Source organism: Oncorhynchus keta, chromosome 24 (genome assembly GCF_023373465.1).
Source record: "Oncorhynchus keta strain PuntledgeMale-10-30-2019 chromosome 24, Oket_V2, whole genome shotgun sequence".
Lineage (NCBI taxonomy): Eukaryota > Metazoa > Chordata > Actinopteri > Salmoniformes > Salmonidae > Oncorhynchus > Oncorhynchus keta.
Genome location: NC_068444.1, coordinates 29,631,371 through 29,656,663, shown reverse-complemented (window position 1 = coordinate 29,656,663; position 25,293 = coordinate 29,631,371). Strand labels below are relative to the sequence as shown.

At 42.6% G+C, this 25,293-nt stretch overlaps 1 protein-coding gene across 1 annotated transcript in view; it reads right to left on the bottom strand.

The window, feature by feature from the left end:
- The window catches only part of LOC118357719 (protein shisa-9B-like), a 53,025-nt gene that overhangs the window by 12,085 nt on the left and 15,647 nt on the right, over nucleotides 1-25,293 (bottom strand). The window contains exon 3 of the mRNA XM_035735081.2: nucleotides 1,324-1,452. Coding sequence (XP_035590974.2) covers nucleotides 1,324-1,452 — 129 coding nt within the window. The remainder of the gene's footprint in view (nucleotides 1-1,323; nucleotides 1,453-25,293) is intronic.

Genomic DNA, 25,293 nt, shown 5'->3' with positions numbered 1-25,293 from the left:
CTGCCCATGGACCCAAAATATTGATGTTTTGTTCCCCGAGCCACTTAGTTATCACTTTTGCCTTATGGCAAGGTGCTCCATCATGCTGTAAAAGGCATTGATCGTCACCAAACTGTTCCTGGATGGTTGGGAGAAGTTGCTCTCGAGGATGTGTTGGTACCATTCTTTAGTCATGGCTGTGTTCTTTGGCAAAATTGTGAGTGAGCCCACTCCCTTGGCTGAGAAACAACCCCACACATGAATGGTCTCAGGATGCTTTACTGTTGGCATGACACAGGACTGATGGTAGCGCTCACCTTGTCTTCTCCGGACAAGCTTTTTTCCGGATGCCCCAAACAATCGGAAAGGGGATTCATCAGAGAAAATGACTTTACCCGAGTCCTCAGCAATCCAATCCCTGTACCTTTTGCAGACTATCAGTCTGTCCCTGATGTTTTTCCTGGAGAGAAGTGGCTTCTTTGCTGCCCTTCTTGACACCAGGCCATCCTCCAAAAGTCTTCGCCTCACTGTGCATGCAGATGCACTCACACCTGCCTGCTGCCATTCCTGTGCAAGCTCTGTACTGGTGGTGCCCTGATCCGGCAGCTGAATCAACTTTTGGAGACGGTCCTGGCGCTTGCTGGACTTTCTTGGGCACCCTGCAGCCTTCTTCACAACAATTGAACTGCTCTCCTTGAAGTTCTTGATGATCCGATAAATGGTTGATTTAGGTGCAATCTTACTGGCAGCAATATCCTTGCCTGTGAAGCCCTTTTTGTGCAAAGCAATGATGACAGCACATGTTTCCTTACAGGTAAGCATGGTTGACAGAGGAAGAACAATGATTCCAAGCACCACCACCAAGCAATTCCTTTTGAAGCTTCCAGTCTGTTATTCAAACTCAATCAGCATGACAGAGTGATCTCCAGCCTTGTCCTCGTCAACACTCACACCTGTGTTAACATGATGTCAGCTGGTCCTTTTGTGGCAGGGCTGAAATGCGGTGGAAATGTTTTTTGGGGATTCAGTTCATTTACATGGCAAAGTGGGACTTTGAAATGAATTTCAATTCATCTGATCACTCTTCATAACATTCTGGAGTACATGCAAATTGTCATCAAACAAACTGAAGCAGCAGACTTTGTGAAAATTGATATTTGTGTAATTCTCAAAACTTTTGGCCACGACTGTATACATAATGGTATACACTACTTAGTCGTTGGGCCGTTCTGGCTCGAACAAGGCTTACTCGTCCTCGGCTTACTTACTTAGTCGAACCCAGGCCTCTACAGACACAGACAGCGTCAACAAAGCAGGACAAAGCAGATAGGAGCAGACACTCACCGACGAGCTTGAGCGAGGCATACTTGTTGAGTTCCTTCCCAGGTTGTTGCTGTTCATAGACATGAGCCAGCTGGCTCAGAGCAGGGTAGGGGTGTGGCTGGCCCACGGTGTTGTTAATCTGACCTCCCTCTGAAGAGACACAAAATGGAGTAAGACACAAAATGGAGTTATATTAGAGGGCTTTGGTACCAACATAGTCTCATTACAATAAGGCAAGATAGTGACATTTAACCAATGTAGTTATATGTCAATGACACACAAATATTAGGTATGTCACTTGTGGGGTCATATAACACATCAATGAACAGCTGTTCTCACTTTACAATACACATGCCTTGTCCCAGTATCAGCCCACCATGGGCCAAAATAATGAACCAATGGTAATTTTGATGTTTTTGTTGGGTAAGTAAGTACATGACAGGTCTGGTAGTGTCTTTTTTCTCGTGATAATGACAGTAAAAAAAGAGCAAGCTCTCATTTAGAACCATGCTCCTACTGTAATGGAGATGAACGTTAATTGCCATCTTACTCAAGGTAAAGTGATACTTTATAAGAGACTACAGCCCTTGAAAGCCGGATTAAGAGAGGGAGAAGGAGAAGGAGTGGAGAGCGAGCGTGAGAGAGAGAGAGAACGAGAGCGTGAGAGAGAGAGAGAGAGAGAGAGAGAGAGAGAGAGAGAGAGAGAGAGAGAGAGAGAGAGAGAGAGTGAGAAAGAGCGTGAGCGAGAGAGAGCGAGAACGTGAGAGAGAGCGTAAGAGGGAGAGAGAGAGCGTAAGAGGGAGAGAGCGAGAGAGAGAGTGAGAAAGAGCGTGAGCGTGAGCGAGAGAGAGCGTGAGAGAGAGCGAGAGAGAGCGTGAGTTGAAGAGAGCGAGAGAGATACAGTACATAGAGAGAGAGAGAGCGAGAGAGCGAGAGAGAGCGTGAGAGGGAGAGAGAGAGAGCGCAAGAGAAGGAGTGGAAGAGAGCGAGAGAGATACAGTACATAGAGAGAGCAGAGCAAGAGGGAAAAAATAAAAGAAGGGGAGAGGCCCGAAAGAGAGCAAATACAGACGGAAAGAGTGAATGAGACAGAGAGCAGAAAAGAAAGAGCTTTGTATGTCTGATCGGAGGATTTACCCAGTCCTCATATTAATATTCCCAACCGACTCAGAGTAGCTTCGTCTAGCTTAAGTCTCAGAATCAAACAGAGAGCCCTACAGAGAGCTAAACGCTGCGCCGCCCAAGAGAGAGGAGAGAGCGGCAGGGGTCTTATTTACTTACGGCAGCGGCGACATCACCCTTTTGTCTTCCTCCCGTGACAGAGAGACAGACAGAGGAAGGGGAGCCATGTCAGCAACAAGCGCCTATTGATTCAGACAGTTGTTTCCCTCTGTTTCATCTCTTTGGGCTGTCAGAGTGGCGGAACAATCAAAGCACCTGTAACCTCAACGTCACACCTGTCAGACAGGCAGCTAAAGCTGTGACTAATTAATCATCTACCCTTGATGCAGTGTCTGTGACAGAGAGGGAAAGAGCGAGAGAGAGAGAAAGAGAGAGAGGGAGAGGGAGAATGACTGATTGCAGTCACACCGTAACTTCAAGCCCACTCACACACACTTCAGCAGAACCCCTCATAGTCAGAGGTTAAATCAGGATGAATGCTGTGAGAGGAGTAAACGCTTTTTATACCTCAATGTAAACAGCAATGTTTTCAATTTCCACAGTGTACCACCGTATAGAATGGCTCAATGGTTGCTTCTGATCTGGCTCTAATCTACACACAACAGAGAACACAGGAGACTAACATTTACATTTTAGTCACATGAACGCACACACACACACACACACACACACACACACACACACACACACGCACACACACACACGCACACGCACACACACACAGTAAGTCTGTGACCTTGCAGTACCGTCCCACCTCGACACACATGTAGTCAGTAAGCATCTCAATCTCATCCACTGTGTATCCCAACCCCGATCTGAGTGACAGATGTCAGCCTGTCCATCAGCATGACGAGTCGGCCCAGTTAGAAGGCTGAGTTCAAGGGGAGTACAGTAACAGCACAACACATTCACATGGTCTATAGGTAGTAACAGCAAGGCACATGATGCACTCTGCAGTATGAGAGCATTACTTTTCGTATCTGTACTCCTCTACTTGTGCCTCTGGGGTCTGTATGGAGTTTTGAATGACTCACCTTCACACTGTTTCTGAATTGCATGAATCGCGGCACGAATACAACAGTACTCAGCAGTACTCAGTATCTGGACGTTTGCTCCGTCTCCGCTGAAACAGTAGCAGTGCAGTAAGAACATGTACATGCTGAAGAAACTGACAGTCTAACAGCAGCCCAGTACATATGATCCATGTACATGGGAGTTATTTACATGCTTAGTGCTTGGCATGGCTGCATGTGGAATTCAGTGTTTGTTTGGTTTGGTGTTTAAGAGCTGTGTCATAATAAACCTCCTCTACAGGATTCAGCTACTGATTGCTTTTATGTTCTCCTGTTCTCACGCTTTCACTTTTGTCATGGCAACATGAAGTGTGTGTGTGTGTGTGTGTGTGTGTGTGTGTGTGTGTGTGTGTGTGTGTGTGTGTGTGTGTGTGTGTGTGTGTGTGTGTGTGTGTGTGTGTGTGTGTGTGTGTGAGAGAGAGCTCTTTTCTGTCTTGTGTGCATCGCCCACACATACCAACAGGCTACAGTGTAGGCATACAGTAAATTGAGAACTCACGTAACTAAACTAAACAAGGAGAAGGAACTATACTATGGAACAAAGATAAATGACACAAAGAATGCTAGAAAAAAGCTCAGGACTACTTTAAGTGAAAAATGAACTCGGCTCCATGCTTCATTTGGGCAGATGGCTTGTTCATAACAAAACCCTTTGATATTGCCAACCACTTCAATCACTGTTTTGTTGAAAAGATCAGCAAACCTAGGCATGACATGCAAACAACAAACAATGAGCCTTCATATTCACGCATAAAGACCAATAATGAAAAGCAAAAACTGTAGTTGTGAGTTCCACAATGTGGGTGTGGAAGAGGTGAGAAAATTGCTGTTATATATTAAAAAAATATATATAAATACTTTTTTTTATTTCACCTTCATTTAACCTTGTAGGCCAGTTGAGAACAAGTTCTCATTTACAACTGCGACCTGGCCAATATAAAGCAAAGCAGTGCGACACAAACAGCAACACAGAGTTACATACCACCCTGCATACTGCTTCTGAAGCTAAGCAGGGTTGGTCCTGGTCAGTTCCTGGATGGGAGACCAGTTGCTGCTTGAAGTGTTGTTGGAGGGCCAGTAGGAGGCACTCTTTCCTCTGGTCTAAAAAAAAATATCCCAATGATTTGGGACACTGCCCTGTGTAGGGTTCTGTCTTTCAGATGGGATGTTAAAATGGATGTCCTGACTCCCTGAGGTCATTAAAGAGCCCATGGCACTTATTGTAGGGGTGTCCTGGCTAAACTCCCAATCTGGCCCTCAAACCATCATGGTCACCTAATAATCCCCAGTTTACAATTGGCTCATTAATCCCCCATTATTCCCCAGGTCGTTGCTGCAAATGAGAACCTGCTCTCAGTCAACTTACCTGGTAAAATAATGGATAAATACTTTTTTTTTTAAACATATGGAATAAACAAACATACAGTCAATAACACAATGGGAAATTATATATACAGAGTGTGCTAATGAGGTAAGATAAGGGAGGTAAGGCAATAAATAGGCCATAGTGGTGAAATAATTACACTTTAGCAATTAAACACTGGAGTGATAAATGTGCAGAAGATGAATGTGCAAGTAGAGATACTGGGGTGCAAAGAAGCAAAACAAATCAATAACTGTATGGGAAGGCATGACTCCAACACCCTCATTATAGATTGCAGACTACACAACAGTGGTAGGCCTGATCACCTATAGAGAGGAGGTCAGAGACCTTGCTGGGTGTTGCCAGAATAACAACCAACATAACCAAGACTAAGGAGATGATTGTGGACTACAGGAAAAGGAGGACCGAACACGCCCCCATTCTCATCAACGGGGCTGTAGTGGAGCAGGTTGAGAGCTTCAAGTTCCTTGGTGTCCACATCAACAACAAAGCCTTTTCCCCCTCAGAAAACTTAAAAAGATTTGGCATGGGTCCTGAGATCCTCAAAAGGTTCTACAGCTGCAACATCGAGAGCATCCTGACCAGTTGCATCACTGCCTGGTACGACAATTGCTCGGCCTCCGACCGCACGGCACTTCAGAGGGTAGTGCGTACGGCCCAGTACACCAGGCGGTGTCAGAGGAAGGCCCTAAAAATTGTCAAAGACCCCAGCCACCCCAGTCATAGACTTTTCTCTCTACTACTGCATGGCAAGCGGTACCGGAGGGCCAAGTCTAGGACAAACAGGCTTCTCAACAGTTTTTACCCCCAAGCAATAAGACTCCTGAACAGGTAATCAAATGGCTACCCGGACTAATTGCATTGTGTGCCCCCCCCCCCAACCCTTTTACGCTGCTGCTACTCTCAGTTCATCATATATGCATAGTCACTTTATCTATACATTCATGTACATACTACCTCAATCAGCCTGACTGACCGGTGTCTGTATGTAGCCTCGCTACTTTTATAGCCTCGCTACTGTATATAGCCTCACTACTGTTATTATTCATTGTCTTTTTACAGTTGTTTTTATTTCTTTACTTACCTATTGTTCACCTAATACCTTTTTTGCACTATTGGTTAGAGCCTGGAAGTAAGCATTTCACTGTAAGGTTGTATTCGGTTGTATCCTGTTGTATTTGGCGCACGTGACAAATAAACTTTGATTTGATTGGATTTGATTTGGGATGAGGTAGTTGAGTAGGCTATTTACAGATGGGCTATGTACAGGTGCAGTGATCTGTGAGCTGCTCTGACAGCTGGTGCTTAAAGTTAGAGAGGGAGATATGAGTCTCCAGCTTCAGCGATTTTTGCAATTCGTTCGAGTCATTGGCAGCAGAGAACTGGAAGGAAAGGCGGCCAAAGGAGGAATTGTCTTTGTGGGTGACCAGTGAAATATACCTGATGGAGTGCATGTTATGGGTGGGTGCTGCCATGGTGACCAGTGAGTTGAGATAAATCAAATCAAATCAAATTTTATTTGTCACATACACATGGTTAGCAGATGTTAATGCGAGTGTAGCGAAATGCTTGTGCTTCTAGTTCCGACAATAATATATAATATAATAATATATGCCATTTAGCAGACGCTTTTATCCAAAGCGACTTACAGTCATGTGTGCATACATTCTACGTATGGGTGGTCCCGGGGATCGAACCCACTACCCTGGCGTTACAAGCGCCATGCTGTACCAACTGAGCTACAGAAGGACAATGCAGTGATAACCAACAAGTAATCTAACTAACAATTCCAAAACTACTGTCTTATACACAGTGTAAGGGGATAAGGAATATGTACATAAGGATATATGAATGAGTGATGGTACAGAGCAGCATACAGTAGATGGTATCGAGTACAGTATATACATATGAGATGAGTGTGTAGACAAAGTAAACAAAGTGGCATAGTTAAAGTGGCTAGTGATACATGTATTACATAAGGATGCAGTCGATGATGTAGAGTACAGTATATACATATGCATATGAGATGAATAATGTAGGGTAAGTAACATTATATAAGGTAGCATTGTTTAAAGTGGCTAGTGATATAATTACATAATTTCCCATTATTAAAATGGCTGGAGTTGGGTCAGTGTCAATGACAGTGTGTTGGCAGCAGCCACTCAATGTTAGTGGTGGCTGTTTAACAGTCTGATGGCCTTGAGATATAAGCTGTTTTTCAGTCTCTCGGTCCCAGCTTTGATGCACCTGTACTGACCTCGCCTTCTGGATGATAGCGGGGTGAACAGGCAGTGGTTCGGGTGGTTGATGTCCTTGATGATCTTTATGGCCTTCCTGTAACAACGGGTGGTGTAGGTGTCCTGGAGGGCAGGTAGTTTGCCCCCGGTGATGCGTTGTGCAGTCCTCACTACCCTCTGGAGAGCCTTACGGTTGAGGGCGGAGCAGTTGCCGTACCAGGCAGGGTACGGCAGGGCTTTACCAAGCAAAGACTTATAGATGACCTGGAGCCAGTGAGTTTGGCGATGAATATGAAGCAAGGGCCAGCCAACCAGAGCATACAGGTCACAGTGGTGGGTAGTATATGGGGCTTTGGTGACGAAACGGATGGCACTGTGATATACTGCATCCAATTTACTGAGTAGAGTGTTGGAGGCTATTTTGTAAATGACATCACCGAAGTCGAGGATCGGTAGGATAGTCAGTTTTACGAGAGTATGTTTGGCATCATGAGTGAAGCATTTTTTTTTGCGAAATAGGAAGCCGATTCTAGATTTAATTTTGGATTGGAGATGCTTAATGTGAGTCTGGAAGGAGAGTTTACAGTCTAACCAGACACCTAGGTATTTGTAGTTCTCCACATATTCTAAGTCAGAAGCGTTCAGAGTAGTGATGCTGGACGGGTGGGCAGGTGCGGGCAGCGATCAGTTGAAGAGCATGCATTTAGTTTTACTTGCATTTAAGTGCAGTTGGAGGCCACGGAAGGAGAGTTGTATGGCATTGAAGCTCGTATGTAGGTTAGTTAACACAGTGTCCAAAGAAGGGCCAGATGTATACAGAATGGTGTCGTCTGCGTAGAGGTGGATCAGAGAATCACTAGCAGCAAGAGCGACATCATTGATGTATAGAGAGAAAAGAGTTGGCCCGAGAATTGAACCCTGTGGCACCCCCATAGAGACTGCCAGAGGTCTGGACAACAGGCCCTTCGATTTGACACAATGAACTCTGACTGAGAACTAGTTGGTGAACCAGGCGAGGCAGTCATTTGAGAAACCAAGGCTGTTGAGTCTGCCAATAAGAATGTGGTGATTGACAGAGTCTAAAGCCTTGGCCAGGTCGATGAATACAGCTGCACAGTATTGTCTCTTATTGATGGCAGTTATAATATTGTTTAGGACCTTGAGCGTGGCTGAGGTGCACCCATGACCAGCTCGGAAACCAGATTGCATAGCGGAGAAGGTACGGTGCGGTTCGAAATGGTCGGGGATCTGTTTGTTAACTTGGCTATTGAAGACCTTAGAATGGCAGGGGAGGATAGATATAGGTCTGTAACAGTTTGGGTCTAGAGTGTCTCCCCCTTTGAAGAGAGGTTGAACAGTCTAGTAATAGGGGTTAAACCATTTTTGGCAGATCATTTTAGAAAGAGAGGGTCCAGATTGTCCAGCCGGGCTGATTTGTAGGGGTCCAGATTTTGCAGCTCTTTCAGAACATCAGCTATCTGGATTTGGGTGAAGGAGAAATGGGGAGGCTTGGGCAAGTGGGGGGTGCAGGGCTGTTGACCGGGGTAGGGGAAGCCAGGTGGAAAGCATGGCCAGCCTTAGAAAAATGCTTATTGAAATTCTCAATTATTGTGGATTTATCGTTGGTGAAAGTGTTTCCTAGCTTCAGTGCAGTGAGCAGCTGGGAGGAGGTGCTCTTATTCTCCATGGACTATACAGTGTCCCAGAACCTTTTGGAGTTTGTGCTACAGGATGCATATTTCTGTTTGAAAAGCTAGCCTTTGCTTTCCTAAATGCCTGTGTATATGGGTTCCTAACTTTCCTGAAAAGTTGCATATCGCGGGGGCTATTCGACGCTAATCCAGTACACCACAGGATCTTTTTGTGCTGGTTAAGGGCAGTCAGGTCTGGAGTGAACCAAGGGCTATATCTGTTCCTGGTTCTACATTTTTTGAATGGGGCAAGCTTATTTAAGATGGTGAGGAAAGCACTTTTAAAGAATAACCAGGCATCCTCTACTGACAGAATGAGATCAATATCCTTCCAGGATATCCGAGCCAGGTCGATTAGAAAGGTCTGCTCGCTGAAGTGTTTTAGGGAGCATTTGACAATGATGAGGGGTGGTTGTGGGTTGTACCTGGTAGATTGTAGGATGGCTGGGATGTTAAGCATGTACCAGTTTAGGTCACCTAACAGTACAAGCTCTGAAGATAGATGGGGGCAATCAATTCACATATGGTGTCCAGGGCACAGCTGGGGGCAGAGGGTGGTCTATAGCAAGCGGCAACGGTGAGAGACTTGTTTCTGGAAAGGTGGATTTTTAAAAGTAGAAGCTCAAATTGTTTGGCCACAGATCTGGATAGTAAGACAGAACTCTGCAGGCTATCTCTGCAGTAGATTGCAACTCCACCCCCTTTGGCAGCTCTATCTTGTCGGAAAATTTTATGTTTAGAAATGGAAATTTCAGGGTTTTTGGTGGCCTTCCTAAGCCAGGATTCAGACACGGCTACGACATCCGGGTTGGCAGAGTGTGCTAAAGCAGTGAATAAAACAAACTTAGGGAGCGCGCTTCTAATGTTAACATGAATGAAACCAAGGCTTTTCCGGTTACAGAAGTCAACAAATGAGAGCGCCTGGGGAATAGGAGTGGGTCTAGGCACAGCAGGGCCTGGATTAGCCTCTACATCACCAGAGGAACAGAGGAGCAGTAGGATAAGGTTACGGCTAAAGGCTATAAGAACTGGTCGCCTAGTACGTTCGGAACAGAGAGTAAAAGGAGCAGGTTTCTGGGCGCGGTAGAATAGATTCAAGGCATAATGTACAGGCAAAGGTATGGTAGGATGTGAATACAGTGGAGGTAAACCTAGGCATTGAGTGACAATGAGAGAGGTATTGTCTCTGGAGACACCGTTTAAACCAGGTGAGGTCACTGCATGTGTGGGAGGTGGAACAAAAGGATTAGCTAAGGCATATTGAGCAGGGCTGGAGGCTCTACAGTGAAATAAGACAATAATCACTAACCAGAACAGCAATGGACAAGGCATATTGACATTAGGGAGAGGCATGCGTAGCCGAGTGATCATGGGTTCTAGTGAGTAGCTAGGCGAGCTGGAGACACGGTGATTCAGACAGCTAGCGGTCCGGGGCTAGCAGGCTAGCAGAAGAGGGACATCGTGACGGAAAAATCTGTTGTAGCCCCCTCCTGCGGTTACATCTGCAGATCAGTCGTGATGGATTGGCAGGGCTCCGTGTAGTAAAAGGGTCCAGTCCAATTGGCAAAATAGGCATTGTAGCCCAAGGAGTGGCTGATGGATCTCTTCAGCTAGCCGGGAGATGGGTCTAGCATAGGCTAGCTCCAGGATAATCTGTGCTTGCTTTGAGACAGAGACGTTAGCCAGGAGTAGCCACTCGGATACCAGCTAGCTAGCTGCGATGATCCAGGTGAAAAGGTCCAGAGCTCGCGGTAGGAATCCGGAGATGTGGAGAAAAATAACTCATGTATGCTCTGGATTGAATCTCACTCTGCAGACTGGCAGGAGTTGTCCGGGCTAAAGGTTAGCTGATGACTGCTAGCAGTGGCTAGCTGACTACTAGCAAGTAGCTAGTTAGCTGGCTAGCTTCTGTTGGGTGTTCCGGTTCTAAAGTACAGAAAATAGCAGATCCATACCACATTGGGTGAGGTGGGTTGCAGGAGAGTATGTTGAAGTTGAGGTTAAGAAACAAATAAAAAATATATACGAAATATATGCGGAGAAAAATATATATACACGGGAGACGACAAGATGAAGACAAAGACGCCTGACTGCTACGCCATCTTGGATTCAGATAAATAAGGACAAGCCACCTGGTACCAACAACTGAACACAGAGGGTTTTCTTTCATTTACATTTTTTACCCCTTTTTCATGATATCCAATTGGTAGTTACAGTCTTGTCCAATTGCTGCAACTTCCATACGGACTCGTGAACTTCTATACGGACTCGTGAGAGGCAAAGGTCGAGAGCCATGCGTCCTCTGAAACATGACCCTGCCAAGCCGCACTGCGTCTTCACACACTGCTCGCTTAACTCAGAAGCCAGCCACACCAATATGTCGGAGGAAACACCGTACAACTGCCGACCGAAGTCAGCATGCAACAGGAGTCACCATCCAATAGGAAAATGACCCTGCCAGAGGACACAGTCAAGACAACGCAGGAGTGACTTCGGGACAAGTCTCTGAATGTCCTTAAGTGCCCCAGCCAGAGCCCGGACTTGTACCCGATCGAACATCTCTGGAGAGACCTGAAAAAAGCTGTGCAGCGATGCTCCCCATCCAACCTGACAGAGCTTGAGAGGATCTGCAGAGAAGAATGGGAAAAACTCCCCAAATACAGGTGTGCAAAGCTTGTAGCGTTATACCCAAGAAGACTCGACGCTGTAATCGCTGCCAAAGGTGCTTCAACAAAGTATCGAATAAAGGATCTGAATACTCATGTAAATGTGATATTTCTTATTTTTTGTATTTTATTTTATTTTTGCAAAAAAAATCTCAAATCCTGTTTTTGATTTGTCATTATGGGGTATTGTGTGTAGATTGTTGAGGGGGGAATGCAAGTTAATCCAATCCAACAAAATGTGGAAAACGTCAAGGGGTCTGAATACTTTACAAATGCACTGTATTTGTATACTAAAACTTGTCCTCTAAGCCGGTTTATCTGCTCTGAGAAGTGTGAGGTCAGTGTGAGCGTGTGTGTGTGTTTGTATGTGGATTTATGTGTGTTTTCTCTATCTGTAAGAGTGTGAGTGTATACTTTATGTGTGTGTGTACACGTGTGTGTGTTCGGCATTTCAGATGCCGTATCTTAATTTGAGCCAGTTTGATACAGCAGGTAAATAACCCTACAGCATCAGGAAATGTGAATTATAATGTGGATTATAAATAATTTACATATTTTGTAGGGGTTGATATACTTTTTGTCTTAGGAAAACCAGTCTGACATTTTTAAGTGGAAATTACAAACTTTAGAAGCATTTTTAAACCTTGAATACCCTACAAGTTTGGATTTTCTTCTGTGCAGGAAAATTCTCAGCAACAAAAGAGTGATCAAATTAAGATCCTAAACCTGTATCCGTAAATGTGTGATTGTACAGATTGTGGTATTACTATGTGTTCTATTTCTCACATAAAGGTGGCCATACATTGTTTTTGCGCATTTGACGCTGAATCTGTAATTTACAGTAGCCTCCTCCTGATATACTGTATGCAATCATTTGGAGTGTTGTTCAAGAGTGCACTTAACCGGACTATGCAGATACCTGTCTCTGCACTTATTCCAAGTGTACACTTATCCAGTAAGTGCCAACTGATCAGGAGTCTGCATAGGTGCTGTATAGCTTAAATTCATAGGTTCGGCAGTAGTCATAATGTACGTTGGCGAAGACAATGTGTGAGATCCACAGTACGGTGCTGTACAATACATGGCTTGTTTTCTCAACATTGTGGTGCTCATTATCATCACCATATGTACATCTATCTCTTCATCATCTGTCATTAGCAGGACAGGATGTATTCATGAATGAGAATACAGTTAAAGGAGACTCAGAGGGGAACAAGATACAGAACCTGACTGTGTTTTTTTAATTGCACCCTATTCACTATACAGTGCACAACTTTTGGCCAGGGCCCATAGGGTCCTGTCTTCTTTGAAATGATTTTCATCTCTCAGATCGCCACACATGTTCAGTTTTAGCTAATAATAAAAAAGAATCCAGCTTTTTTGGAGTGGTAGGTAATGATGCTTCGAGGTTGACTTGTCGATGTGTTTAGAGGGCCCCTGCTTCGAGCACAGGTTGGGGAATGGAGAGGGACGGAAGCAATACTGTTACAGGAGCATACAAAATGTGCAGGGTTTCATATATTTGCTTAGAGTGAGATGATCACAGATAAAGCACTGGCTTCTTTTGCTTTCATTGTCCTGCCCGCATCTTTCATGCTATGATTAGTTGTCTGTGTCTTTCATGCTATGATTAGTTGTCTGTGTCTTTCATGCTATGATTAGTTGTCTGTGTCTTTCATGCTATGATTAGTTGTCTGTGTCTTTTATGCTATGATTAGTTGTCTGTGTCTTTCATGCTATGATTAGTTGTCTGTGTCTTTCATGCTATGATTAGTTGTCTGTGTCTTTTATGCTATGATTAGTTGTCTGTGTCTTTTATGCTATGATTAGTTGTCTGTGTCTTTTATGCTATGATTAGTTGTCTGTGTCTTTTATGCTATGATTAGTTGTCTGTGTCTTTCATGCTATGATTAGTTGTCTGTGTCTTTTATGCTATGATTAGTTGTCTGTGTCTTTCATGCTATGATTAGTTGTCTGTGTCTTTTATGCTATGATTAGTTGTCTGTGTCTTTCATGCTATGATTAGTTGTCTGTGTCTTTTATGCTATGATTAGTTGTCTGTGTCTTTTATGCTATGATTAGTTGTCTGTGTCTTTCATGCTATGATTAGTTGTCTGTGTCTTTTATGCTATGATTAGTTGTCTGTGTCTTTTATGCTATGATTAGTTGTCTGTGTCTTTCATGCTATGATTAGTTGTCTGTGTCTTTTATGCTATGATTAGTTGTCTGTGTCTTTTATGCTATGATTAGTTGTCTGTGTCTTTTATGCTATGATTAGTTGTCTGTGTCTTTTATGCTATGATTAGTTGTCTGTGTCTTTTATGCTATGATTAGTTGTCTGTGTCTTTTATGCTATGATTAGTTGTCTGTGTCTTTTATGCTATGATTAGTTGTCTGTGTCTTTCATGCTATGATTAGTTGTCTGTGTCTTTCATGCTATGATTAGTTGTCTGTGTCTTTCATGCTATGATTAGTTGTCTGTGTCTTTCATGCTATGATTAGTTGTCTGTGTCTTTTATGCTATGATTAGTTGTCTGTGTCTTTCATGCTATGATTAGTTGTCTGTGTCTTTCATGCTATGATTAGTTGTCTGTGTCTTTTATGCTATGATTAGTTGTCTGTGTCTTTCATGCTATGATTAGTTGTCTGTGTATTTTATGCTATGATTAGATGTCTGTGATTATGATTAGTTGTCTGTGTCTTTCATGCTATGATTAGTTGTCTGTGTCTTTCATGCTATGATTAGTTGTCTGTGTCTTTTATGCTATGATTAGTGTCTTTTATGCTATGATTAGTTGTCTGTGTCTTTTATGCTATGATTAGTTGTCTGTGTCTTTTATGCTATGATTAGTTGTCTGTGTCTTTTATGCTATGATTAGTTGTCTGTGTCTTTTATGCTATGATTAGTTGTCTGTGTCTTTTATGCTATGATTAGTTGTCTGTGTCTTTTATGCTATGATTAGTTGTCTGTGTCTTTTATGCTATGATTAGTTGTCTGTGTCTTTATGCTATGATTAGTTGTCTGTGTCTTTTATGCTATGATTAGTTGTCTGTGTCTTTCATGCTATGATTAGTTGTCTGTGTCTTTTTGATTAGTTGTCTGTGTCTTTTATGCTATGATTAGTTGTCTGTGTCTTTCATGCTATGATTAGTTGTCTGTGTCTTTCTATGATTATGCTATGATTAGTTGTCTGTGTCTTTTATGCTATGATTAGTTGTCTGTGTCTTTCATGCTATGATTAGTTGTCTGTGTCTTTATGCTATGATTAGTTGTCTGTGTCTTTTATGCTATGATTAGTTGTCTGTGTCTTTTATGCTATGATTAGTTGTCTGTGTCTTTTATGCTATGATTAGTTGTCTGTGTCTTTTATGCTATGATTAGTTGTCTGTGTCTTTTATGCTATGATTAGTTGTCTGTGTCTTTTATGCTATGATTAGTTGTCTGTGTCTTTTATGCTATGATTAGTTGTCTGTGTCTTTCATGCTATGATTAGTTGTCTGTGTCTTTCATGCTATGATTAGTTGTCTGTGTCTTTTATGCTATGATTAGTTGTCTGTGTCTTTTATGCTATGATTAGTTGTCTGTGTCTTTCATGCTATGATTAGTTGTCTGTGTCTTTCATGCTATGATTAGTTGTCTGTGTCTTTTATGCTATGATTAGTTGTCTGTGTCTTTCATGCTATGATTAGTTGTCTGTGTCTTTCATGCTATGATTAGTTGTCTGTGTCTTTTATGCTATGATTAGTTGTCTGTGTCTTTCATGCTATGATTAGTTGTCTGTGTCTTTTATGCTATGATTAGTTGTCTGTGTCTTTCATGCTATGATTAGTTGTCTGTGTCTTTCATGCTATGATTAGTTGTCTGTGTCTTTCATGCTATGATTAGTTGTCTGTGTCTTTCATGCTATGATTAGTTGTCTGTGTCTTTTATGCTATGATTAGTTGTCTGTGTCTTTCATGCTATGATTAGTTGTCTGTGTCTTTCATGCTATGATTAGTTGTCTGTGTCTTTTATGCTATGATTAGTTGTCTGTGTCTTTTATGCTATGATTAGTTGTCTGTGTCTTTTATGCTATGATTAGTTGTCTGTGTCTTTTATGCTATGATTAGTTGTCTGTGTCTTTTATGCTATGATTAGTTGTCTGTGTCTTTTATGCTATGATTAGTTGTCTGTGTCTTTCATGCTATGATTAGTTGTCTGTGTCTTTCATGCTATGATTAGTTGTCTGTGTCTTTTATGCTATGATTAGTTGTCTGTGTCTTTCATGCTATGATTAGTTGTCTGTGTCTTTCATGCTATGATTAGTTGTCTGTGTCTTTTATGCTATGATTAGTTGTCTGTGTCTTTTATGCTATGATTAGTTGTCTGTGTCTTTTATGCTATGATTAGTTGTCTGTGTCTTTCATGCTATGATACGACACGTTGGATCGCGCTATGAGTTCCTCTTGGCTCCTGTCATAATATTCCACCCCTATTCTGTAGACCACATAATTATCGCCATTGTTCTACTCACTCACAATTGAATATCGTCTTCCCAGATGGATTCACAAACAAGCAGCCTTCTCCACCATTGTCTTGTCTGGTGAATAAGGAATTGGATAATGAGGGACCTAACCTAAATATGAGGGAAAGAAATATTATCTCTCAAAAAGGATGGTTTATAAATTCCAACAGACATTTTGTTATGAAATGTACACATCCAGTTTCTGTCATGCTAGGTGGTGACAAGTTTGCTTTCTGTCTCAGGTCATGGTCTGGTTTCCGGGCAGGTAGGACACTGAACAGGAACCCCCCTCTTGTTTCCCCTGTGACTAGCCTTTGTGTCTCCTCCTTGACAGCCTCATCAGTCAGACAGATAGATAAACAATGGTCCACTAAACAATAGGATTGACAAAGAGCAGCTCGTTTATCATAGTGATGGACCACCACAGCACCACAGAGACCGGAGCAACAACTGTCCAGTTCGTATTGTTCAAGGTGTTCTCTCCAGGCCCTACATGTGTAGAAAAGGTCCATGGTTGTTTCTGTGAGTTTCTGTGAGTTTAAAGGGGGCCAGCCTGGCTGACAGTCACCCCTGTTCAGTTTTTCATCTTTGGTTTTCCCTGAGTGGTCTGCTGAGAGCATTTTGTTTTGGCCTCTTCTGAGTAGCTCTTTGCCACCGTCAGGGCGAGTTATATTCCCTGCCTGCTCAAAGTCCCTGGACAGCTGTATGAGTCAGCAGCCAGCAACCCTTCGTAATAACAGCTGATAAAAACATCCTACAGGTCTCGGAGAGAGACCGACAGGCAGGGATGAGATGTGACGAAAACATCCTCTCCGTCAGAGAGACAGACAGGGATGTGATGTGATGAAAACATCCTCAGAGAGACAGACAGGGATGTGATGTAAATATCCTCAGAAAGACAGACAGGGATGTGATGTGATGTAAATATCCTCAGAGAGACAGACAGGGATGTGATGTGATGTAAATATCCTCAGAGAGACAGGCAGGGATGTGATGTGATGTAAATATCCTCAGAGAGACAGACAGGGATGTGATGTGATGTAAATATCCTCAGAGAGACAGGCAGGGATGTGATGTGATGTAAATATCCTCAGAGAGACAGACAGGGATGTGATGTGATGTAAATATCCTCAGAGAGACAGGCAGGGATGTGATGTGATGTAAATATCCTCAGAGAGACAGACAGGGATGTGATGTGATGTAAATATCCTCAGAGAGACAGACAGGGATGTGATGTGATGTAAATATCCTCAGAGAGACAGACAGGGATGTGATGTGATGTAAATATCCTCAGAGAGACAGACAGGGATGTGATGTGATGTAAATATCCTCAGAGAGACAGACAGGGATGTGATGTGATGTAAATATCCTCAGAGAGACAGGCAGGGATGTGATGTGATGTAAATATCCTCAGAGAGATATGAGCTCTGGTTTTCTTTGGACCCCATCCCTATCAAAGTTGCCCATCCCTGACCAAGAGTGTAACAGTCTGGCTCCTGTGAAACGACTGTGCGTTGAATAACTAATACCGACAGCCTCAGCCTGCATGGCCTTGTGTTGTAGGCCTTGGCAGGTGTGAGAGAGTGCCAGGCAAAGCCCGTTCTCTGAGGGAGTTTCTTGGCCCTGAGAAGAGAAGACAGAGCAGAGTGGTTCGATTGCCAGCAGTTCATCCCAAGCTGGGCGCCCGAGTAGTGCAGCGGTCTAAGGCACTGCATCTCAGTGCTAAAGGCATCACTACAGACCCTGGTTCAATTCCAGGCTGTATCACAACTGGCTGTGACTGGGAGTCCCATAGGGTGTCGCACAATTGTCCCAGAGTTGTCCGGGTTAGAGTTTGGCAGGGGTAGGCCGTCATTGATTATTATTTGACCCTGCTGGTCATCTATGAACATTTGAAAATCTTGGCCATGTACTGTTATAATCTCAACCCGGCACAGCCAGAAGCGGACTTGCCACCCCTCACAGCCTTATTTCTTCCTAGGTTCCTGCCTTTCTAGGGAGTTTTTCCTAGCCACTGTGCTTTTACATCTGCATTGCTTGTTGTTTGGGGTTTTAGACTTCTTTATAGCACTTTGTGACATCAGCTGATGTAAAAAGGGCTTTACAAATCAATTTGATTGATTGATTGTAAATAAGAATTTGTTCTTAACTGACGTGCCTAGTTAAATAAAATAAAAATATTTTTAAAAATCCCTCAGCAACAGAAGCTGGATGAGAGAGGCAAGTGATTATACGTGGGTTTACAGGACAAACAGGAATAATCAATAAACGGGCCCACTATTTACACAGCAACACTGCAAATTGATCTTTCACCAGGTCCAAAATAAAAACCTCTGTAATGTTTTACAAAAAACGATTGATTCTACAAACTTGCTTCTTATTGCACAGTTTGAGGTGATAGGCTGGAGATAGCCTACAGTCCATTGAAGTATCATAATCTACTCATCAATAAATGCACCAGTGAATCTACATAGGGATCATAAGGGGGGTGTTTAGAAATGTGTGGTGGTAGCATCAAAACCCTAGCACTCAAACTCACATCAAATCATCTCTGGTAATACTCTCACTGCCTTTTAAAAGTGTCCATGACCTTGAATAGACCTGACCCTCTGACCCATCTAATTGTACAGTATGTCTCTGGAAGAAGTCCTCTGAAATTGTAAATCATGAAATGTGTAATCAATTGAAATATGAAATATGAAAACTGGGAAAAACCTGAATAAATACATATATTTTATCTCTGGTAAAAAAAAAAAACAGAGTGAAATCCCAAACAAGTGAGTCAAAAGCATCCGCTTGCCTTTCAGTACCAGGCAGATCGCTCAAGATTGACTTTAAAATTGGACGCCTGTCCGTGTCCTGAGGAAGTCAGGAAATGTCTTCAAAACCGACCACTATGGGCAACGGTGAGTGCTATTACATCAAGTAGGTTTGGATTTTGCTCGGGTGGTTAGGCGTAAATCCATGACTCCAGATCTGAAAGGCTGCGTGTTTGATCCCAGTGATACACACACATTTGTTTGAACACTATCCCAAACCTTAACCCTAAACTTAACCATTCGGAATTAATGCCTAAACGTAATGTTTTAACCCTATAAAAAAACTCAACCCTTAACTTTGAAATTTGACGCTTGGAGAAATGTGGATAAACGTCAGAATCAAATTGGTAAAACCGTGAGATCTGACAAGGATAATACTGTATGTCTGTCCCCCTGTACTTTAAACGGCACTGTCAATTTCTTCCTGTTCGGGCCCTCAGGCTACTTCGTGCTTTTAATCTGTGTTCTGATGTTTTTCTAAATCAGCCCAGACAGGGTAGTTGGGTAGGAATCTTCTGGAGAGGTTTTACCCAGCATGGGGATTAACGTTTGTGAAAGGCAGCAGTGAAACTATAATTAGCTGAAATTGAACATGATTAAGCTGCTCTTTTTACAGGTTCACTTTCCATTACTGAGAGAAAATGCTATTATTAAAAAACATCATAATAAGAGACACTAAACCTCAGGACTGTGTTTTAAGGGCATAGGGAGCTTGACGTGTGTGTGTGTGTGTGTGTGTGTGTGTGTGTGTGTGTGTGTGTGTGTGTGTGTGTGTGTGTGTGTGTGTGTGTGTGTGTGTGTGTGTGTGTGTGTGTGTGTGTGTGTGTGTGTGTGTGTGTGACTACGTATATGTCTGTCAGCCTGTCCATGGGTGTCTACTTGTCCGTCAGTTCGCTTTGCTCTCATTTCTCTCTCTGTTTGGAAAGCAGTGATGGGCCACTGTGTGTTGAAGGTTGCTGCAAAGTCTGTTGACACAGAGAGACGAGGTCAACACTCCAGAAGCAGATACCTTTCCTTTCCTATAGCTCATAAAAGATGCAGAGGCATATCTTTCAGGAGGAGCAGAAGCATCCCAAAGGAATGCAGCAATGAGAAGGGCATATTAGCTCACCAGTGATGTCCACCCTGCATTGGACAAGCATATCCATCTACATTCTAGATGGATGCACATTATTTTTATTATTAGCTAAAACTGAACATGTATCTTAGTGGCGATCTGAGAGATGAAAATCAATTCAAAGAAGACAACTATACTCCCTTGGAGAAAAATACAAGCAGGCACATTTAGCAGAGAGAAAACTAGGTTACTGAACACAGCGTGTGGCTCTGTTGGTGAGGGCACAAGCAGAATGAGCAGTAGTTTTGGGTGTGCTTTGCCATTGCGGCATCTTGGAAATGGTGAGAAACAAATATTGGTCCAAGACAAAGGATCTCCTTCTTCCTAACATGAAGCAGCGCCAGGGAGGGACTACTTTTTTATGGAGGAAGAAGTGGGTCGCTAGGAAACCCCATATGGATCCCTGGGCCGTTCGGCTCAACCTCACTGCCTTCAGGGCTGCAGAACTAACTCAGCGCCTTCAGCAAGGAACTGTGTATGTACGGTATGCATGCTTTCATGCACACAAACATGAGTGTACGCACGCACAAGTGCACACATGCACGCACACACACAAAGATACACACTCCGAGTGAACTAAAATTCTAAAATAGTTAATTATGAGATTCATCCCAGTTAACACCTGTTAGGTAATTAATGCCAATCACTGCCTCGGGAGAAAATGACACGCTGCCACAACGGTAGAACTTCAGACTCTCTACTCATTACCATTCACAACCTGTGGCCTTCTCCTGCTGCTAGTAAATCGTTTTAGATAATAAACTAACAAATAAACAAACACTCAGCTGTCTGTTGTGGTCCAGGAGACGAGAGACAGAAGAATAGAGACATGCAACGTCCTTGTTTTTTATCGGGACGATATGTCAATGTAAGTTATGATACTGTATGTAATGAATTATAATTGGGTACATAAACATACATGCTGCCAATTTTGGAGATACTTGAGGAACATTGATGTTTGTTCATCATATTTACATGATTACCAAACTGAGGGGTACACGGTAAGTACTGCAGTACTGTGCTATAGTGTTGATGAAATACAGAAAACCAGAGCAAGTGCACAATTCCTATGACAACATGTAAAATAATATTACCGTTTCTCTTGCTTCACCCAAGAAAAGTGAGTAATGCATTCAAATCTAGAGAGTTTCCACAAGATAAATATTCTAGGTCAAAAACAGAAACCAGACATATAGCACATGCTATGAATTATACATGATTTACGTTTTTATGAGGACTGCAGATCCTGGCACACAATCAGTCATTTACCCGAGATATGTGTGTGTGTGTGTGTGTGTGTGTGTGTGTGTGTGTGTGTGTGTGTGTGTGTGTGTGTGTGTGTGTGTGTGTGTGTGTGTGTGTGTGTGTGTGTGTGTGTCGGTGTGCTCAAATGTGAGCACGGTGTGCACAAACAAATTGCACACATGAGCACACACACACATGAGCACACACACACACACACACACACACACACACACACACACACACACACACACACACACACACACACACACACACACACACACACACACACACACACACACACACACACACACACAAAAACTAACCCTAGCTCCTAACCCTAAACTTAATTTTAATTTTAACCTTAACCCTAAACCCCCAAGAAATAGCACTTGACCTTGTGGGGGCCAACAAAACGTCCCCAGTTGGTAAAATTGTTGTTTGTTCAATATTCATGTGGGGACCCCACAAGAATAGTTCACGACGTCCACAGACACACACACTGCCCAGCAGGCCTTGAAGGAATCAGTCATACAACTGGCTGCTATCTTTTCAAATGAAATTCTTCTAGACTGACGCAGCCAGTCAAATCTACCTGTCAAATGTGTTTACACTTGACATACTAGGGATTTCCTATTGGGCTCGGGCAGTTCTTTACCTACTGAGAATCATTGACTAATTATAAACCCTTACAGAAAAACCACATGATTTCACATATGGAAAATCATTTGATTTCATGTGAAATTTCATGTGAAAACGTGTTTTTGGAACACTTCTCATGTGATCACATGTTTTCACATGTTGTGTTACATGTTTTCACATTAACTTCACATGAGATCACGTGATCACATGAAAATGAGTTTTTTTAAACATAAGGACAGTCGAAGCCATCACCAAAACAACACCCATTGTGTCAGAATCCAGCACCAGGTGACCGACTGGGAGAATTATCTCCTGAGCTGTCAGGCACTCTGCAAAGCATGGCTCCCAGATCAATATTCCGAAGAGAGGTGCTCCTGAGGGTGTGTGACACGTCTTACTCCCCTTCGGGCTGCAAACCATATCGGGGAAAAAGATCCTTTCAAGTCCTGTGTTCTTTTATTTTCCAGGAATCCTAGGGGCAAACTCAATATAATTTCTAGAGAGAATGACAGTGACATCCAAGGTATTCTTCTCCCTTTGGAGCTCTTTCTCCCCAAGCCCTGTTTGAATTTCAATTGTACAGAGTACTTATACCTTTTCAGTCACTCGCTGTCCTATGATTTCAAGATGTCTAGATGTTTGATTATACGTTGTGTGACCGTGGGAGTGGTATACTTACTGCCTGCTTGAGTTTAGCCTGTGCATGTTCAGACAATGGGCATGTTTCACTTTGAGGAAAGGGTAGAAATCCTAAAGTAGGGTTGGAGTATTCTGCAGTGTGCCATACTGACAGATAGATAGGCAGATTCAGATGTTATTGATCCCCAAGGAGAAATTCGCTGTCAAGTCGCAGAGAGAAACATACTACTGACAAGACAGAAAAAATGTCAGAGTCAAAACGTGTCAATATGTCACAGTGCTGGATACAGTACGATGTGACAGTGCTAGATAAAGTAATTAATCAACCTGCAATAATATCATATTGTACCAGTGGAGGCTCCTTAGAGGAGGAAGGGGAGGACTATCCTCCTCAGTGGATTTCTTTTTTTTTTAATTGCAAAACATAATTTAAAAAAATCATTTTTAGATAAAACTATACTAAATATATTCACATCACCAAATAATTGATAAAAACACACTGTTCTGCAATGAAGGTCTACAGTAGCCTCAACAGCACTCTGTAGGGTAGCACCGTGGTGCACCATCAAAGGATCAGAGAATTAATCTAGTACTGAAAGCATAAGCTACAGCTAGCTAGCACTGCAGTGCATAAAATGTGGTGAGTAGTTGACTCAAAAAGAAAGAGAAAGACAATAGTTGAACAGTTTTGAACAAATGTATTTATTCTAAAATAAAGGACAAGCAAGAGAGAGATATAGACGGACATTTTTTTTAAACTTTCAGTTTCACTTACTTAGCTAACAAATGCAGAGAGCTAGTTTAGCCCACTCAAACACCCTGCTCAAACAGAGAGATGCTATGTTAGCTAGCTGTCTATGAATATCCAACACAACACTGGAAGTCTTCCAAGTCAAGGTAAGCTTTTGGTTTTTCAAAAATATTGCCACCGGGGCCGCCGGTGTGAGTTCTAAATTGCTTACCTACGGTACACTGACTGCATGGTTGCATGGTAACGTGACTGCATGGTTGTAGCGGGTTTACTAACTCGTTAGTTCTATTAGCTATGCTGACTGACGTTAAATTTAGCTAAAACGGTGGCAACCAAATTTTCTCTCGACCTGTGTGCACCTACATTGTAAACATTTATTCATAGGCTAGGTTGTAGCATACTCATGATGGGTATAGGGAACATTGGTGTATCATGAAGTAACATTTGCATATATGCATGAGACGAAATACAGTGGGTGACAAAAAGGCAGAGAAACTGCCAGCATTTCCAGAACAGTCACCAGATTCACAAACACACACTCAGAAATCTATTAGAAGAGTGAAGGGGATGATATACTGTACATGATAATAGATCAAGCTATGTAGAGATGATGATGGGTGGAGATTATATTATTTGATCTCATCTATTCAAACAGATTTTATCCCTGGATTTCTTTTGAAGGCAAGGTCGTATGAATGTCTTTGATGTTATACATGCAATCAGGAAGGGTAACATTAAAAACTTTGATACAATCTCTTTGATACTGCGTCTCTGTGAGTGATCGTCTCAGATTCAAGGAGGCAGGTATCATAGTTTCTGAAGGACAGTCCTGACCTTTGATAGAATTATTACCTGTCAAACAAAACACTTTTTTTCACTCTGAGAAAATCTGGCTTTAAATTAGATACGGTTACGACCTGAGAGTATGAAGAAATATTATTACTTTAAAGGACACTATAAAAATGTAAAATACAGTATATGTCTCTGTTAATTGTAAAACATGTTTACTAGCTACTTAGCGCTTTGGATGAGTTCTGTACAGCTGCTATCTTGATTTGTGAACATTTCCAGACAGTCCTAACAAACTTCCGGACCTGTTACCATGCTGCTGTGCTATTTGTTGCTACTTGACTATCTATCTGCCAAACATTTCGTTTTTTTCCTCGCTCAACATTTTTAGTTAAAAGTTTTCACCCCGGACGCTATATATGTTTCTACAGGACCTCCAACCTCTGAAAAAGCTGAGTAGTAACATTAACACTATGTCATCCAATTGCAGTTGCTGTACTCATAATATACAGGAGAACTATCACCTTATGGTGAGGCTCAACCAGTGTCGCTCATTCAGTCGACAGAAACTTTCAACCTGTAATAATATCATATTGTACCATTAAGCAACGAGTCGGAGTCAGAGGTTGAGCCTTCTCAGCTCTCTCCTCCACCCGTTACGGGGTCTGAGCCTCCTGAAGCGGCCCACCATTAGCTCTGACAAATTTAAAACCCTAGTCATTGGCGATTCCATTACCCGCAATAAAAATTCAATAATCATCCAGCGACCATACTACTGACATAAAGGCTCATCTGAAGATAGTGCTGGCTAGAGAGTATAGTAGAGTATAGTAGAGAGTATAGGGATATTGTTATCCACGTCGGCACCAATGATGTTAGGATGAAATAGTCAGAGGTCACCAAGAGTAACATAGCTTCAGCGTATAAACTAGCTAGAAAGATGTGTCGGCATCAAGTAATTGTCTATGGCCCCCTCCCAGTAAGTGGGAGTGATGAGCTCAACAGCAGTCTCAACAACAGAGTCTCACAACTCAATCTCTGGTTGAAAACTGTATTCTGCCCCTCCCAAAAGATAGAATATGTAGATAATTGGCCCACTTTCTGGGACTCACCCACAAACAGGACCAAGCCTGGCCTGCTGAGGAGTGACGGACTCCATCCTAGCTGGAGGGGTGCTCTCATCTTATCTATCAACATAGACAGGACTCTAACTCCTCTAGCTCCACAGGCAGGATTTAGTGGAGTCTGCCACTA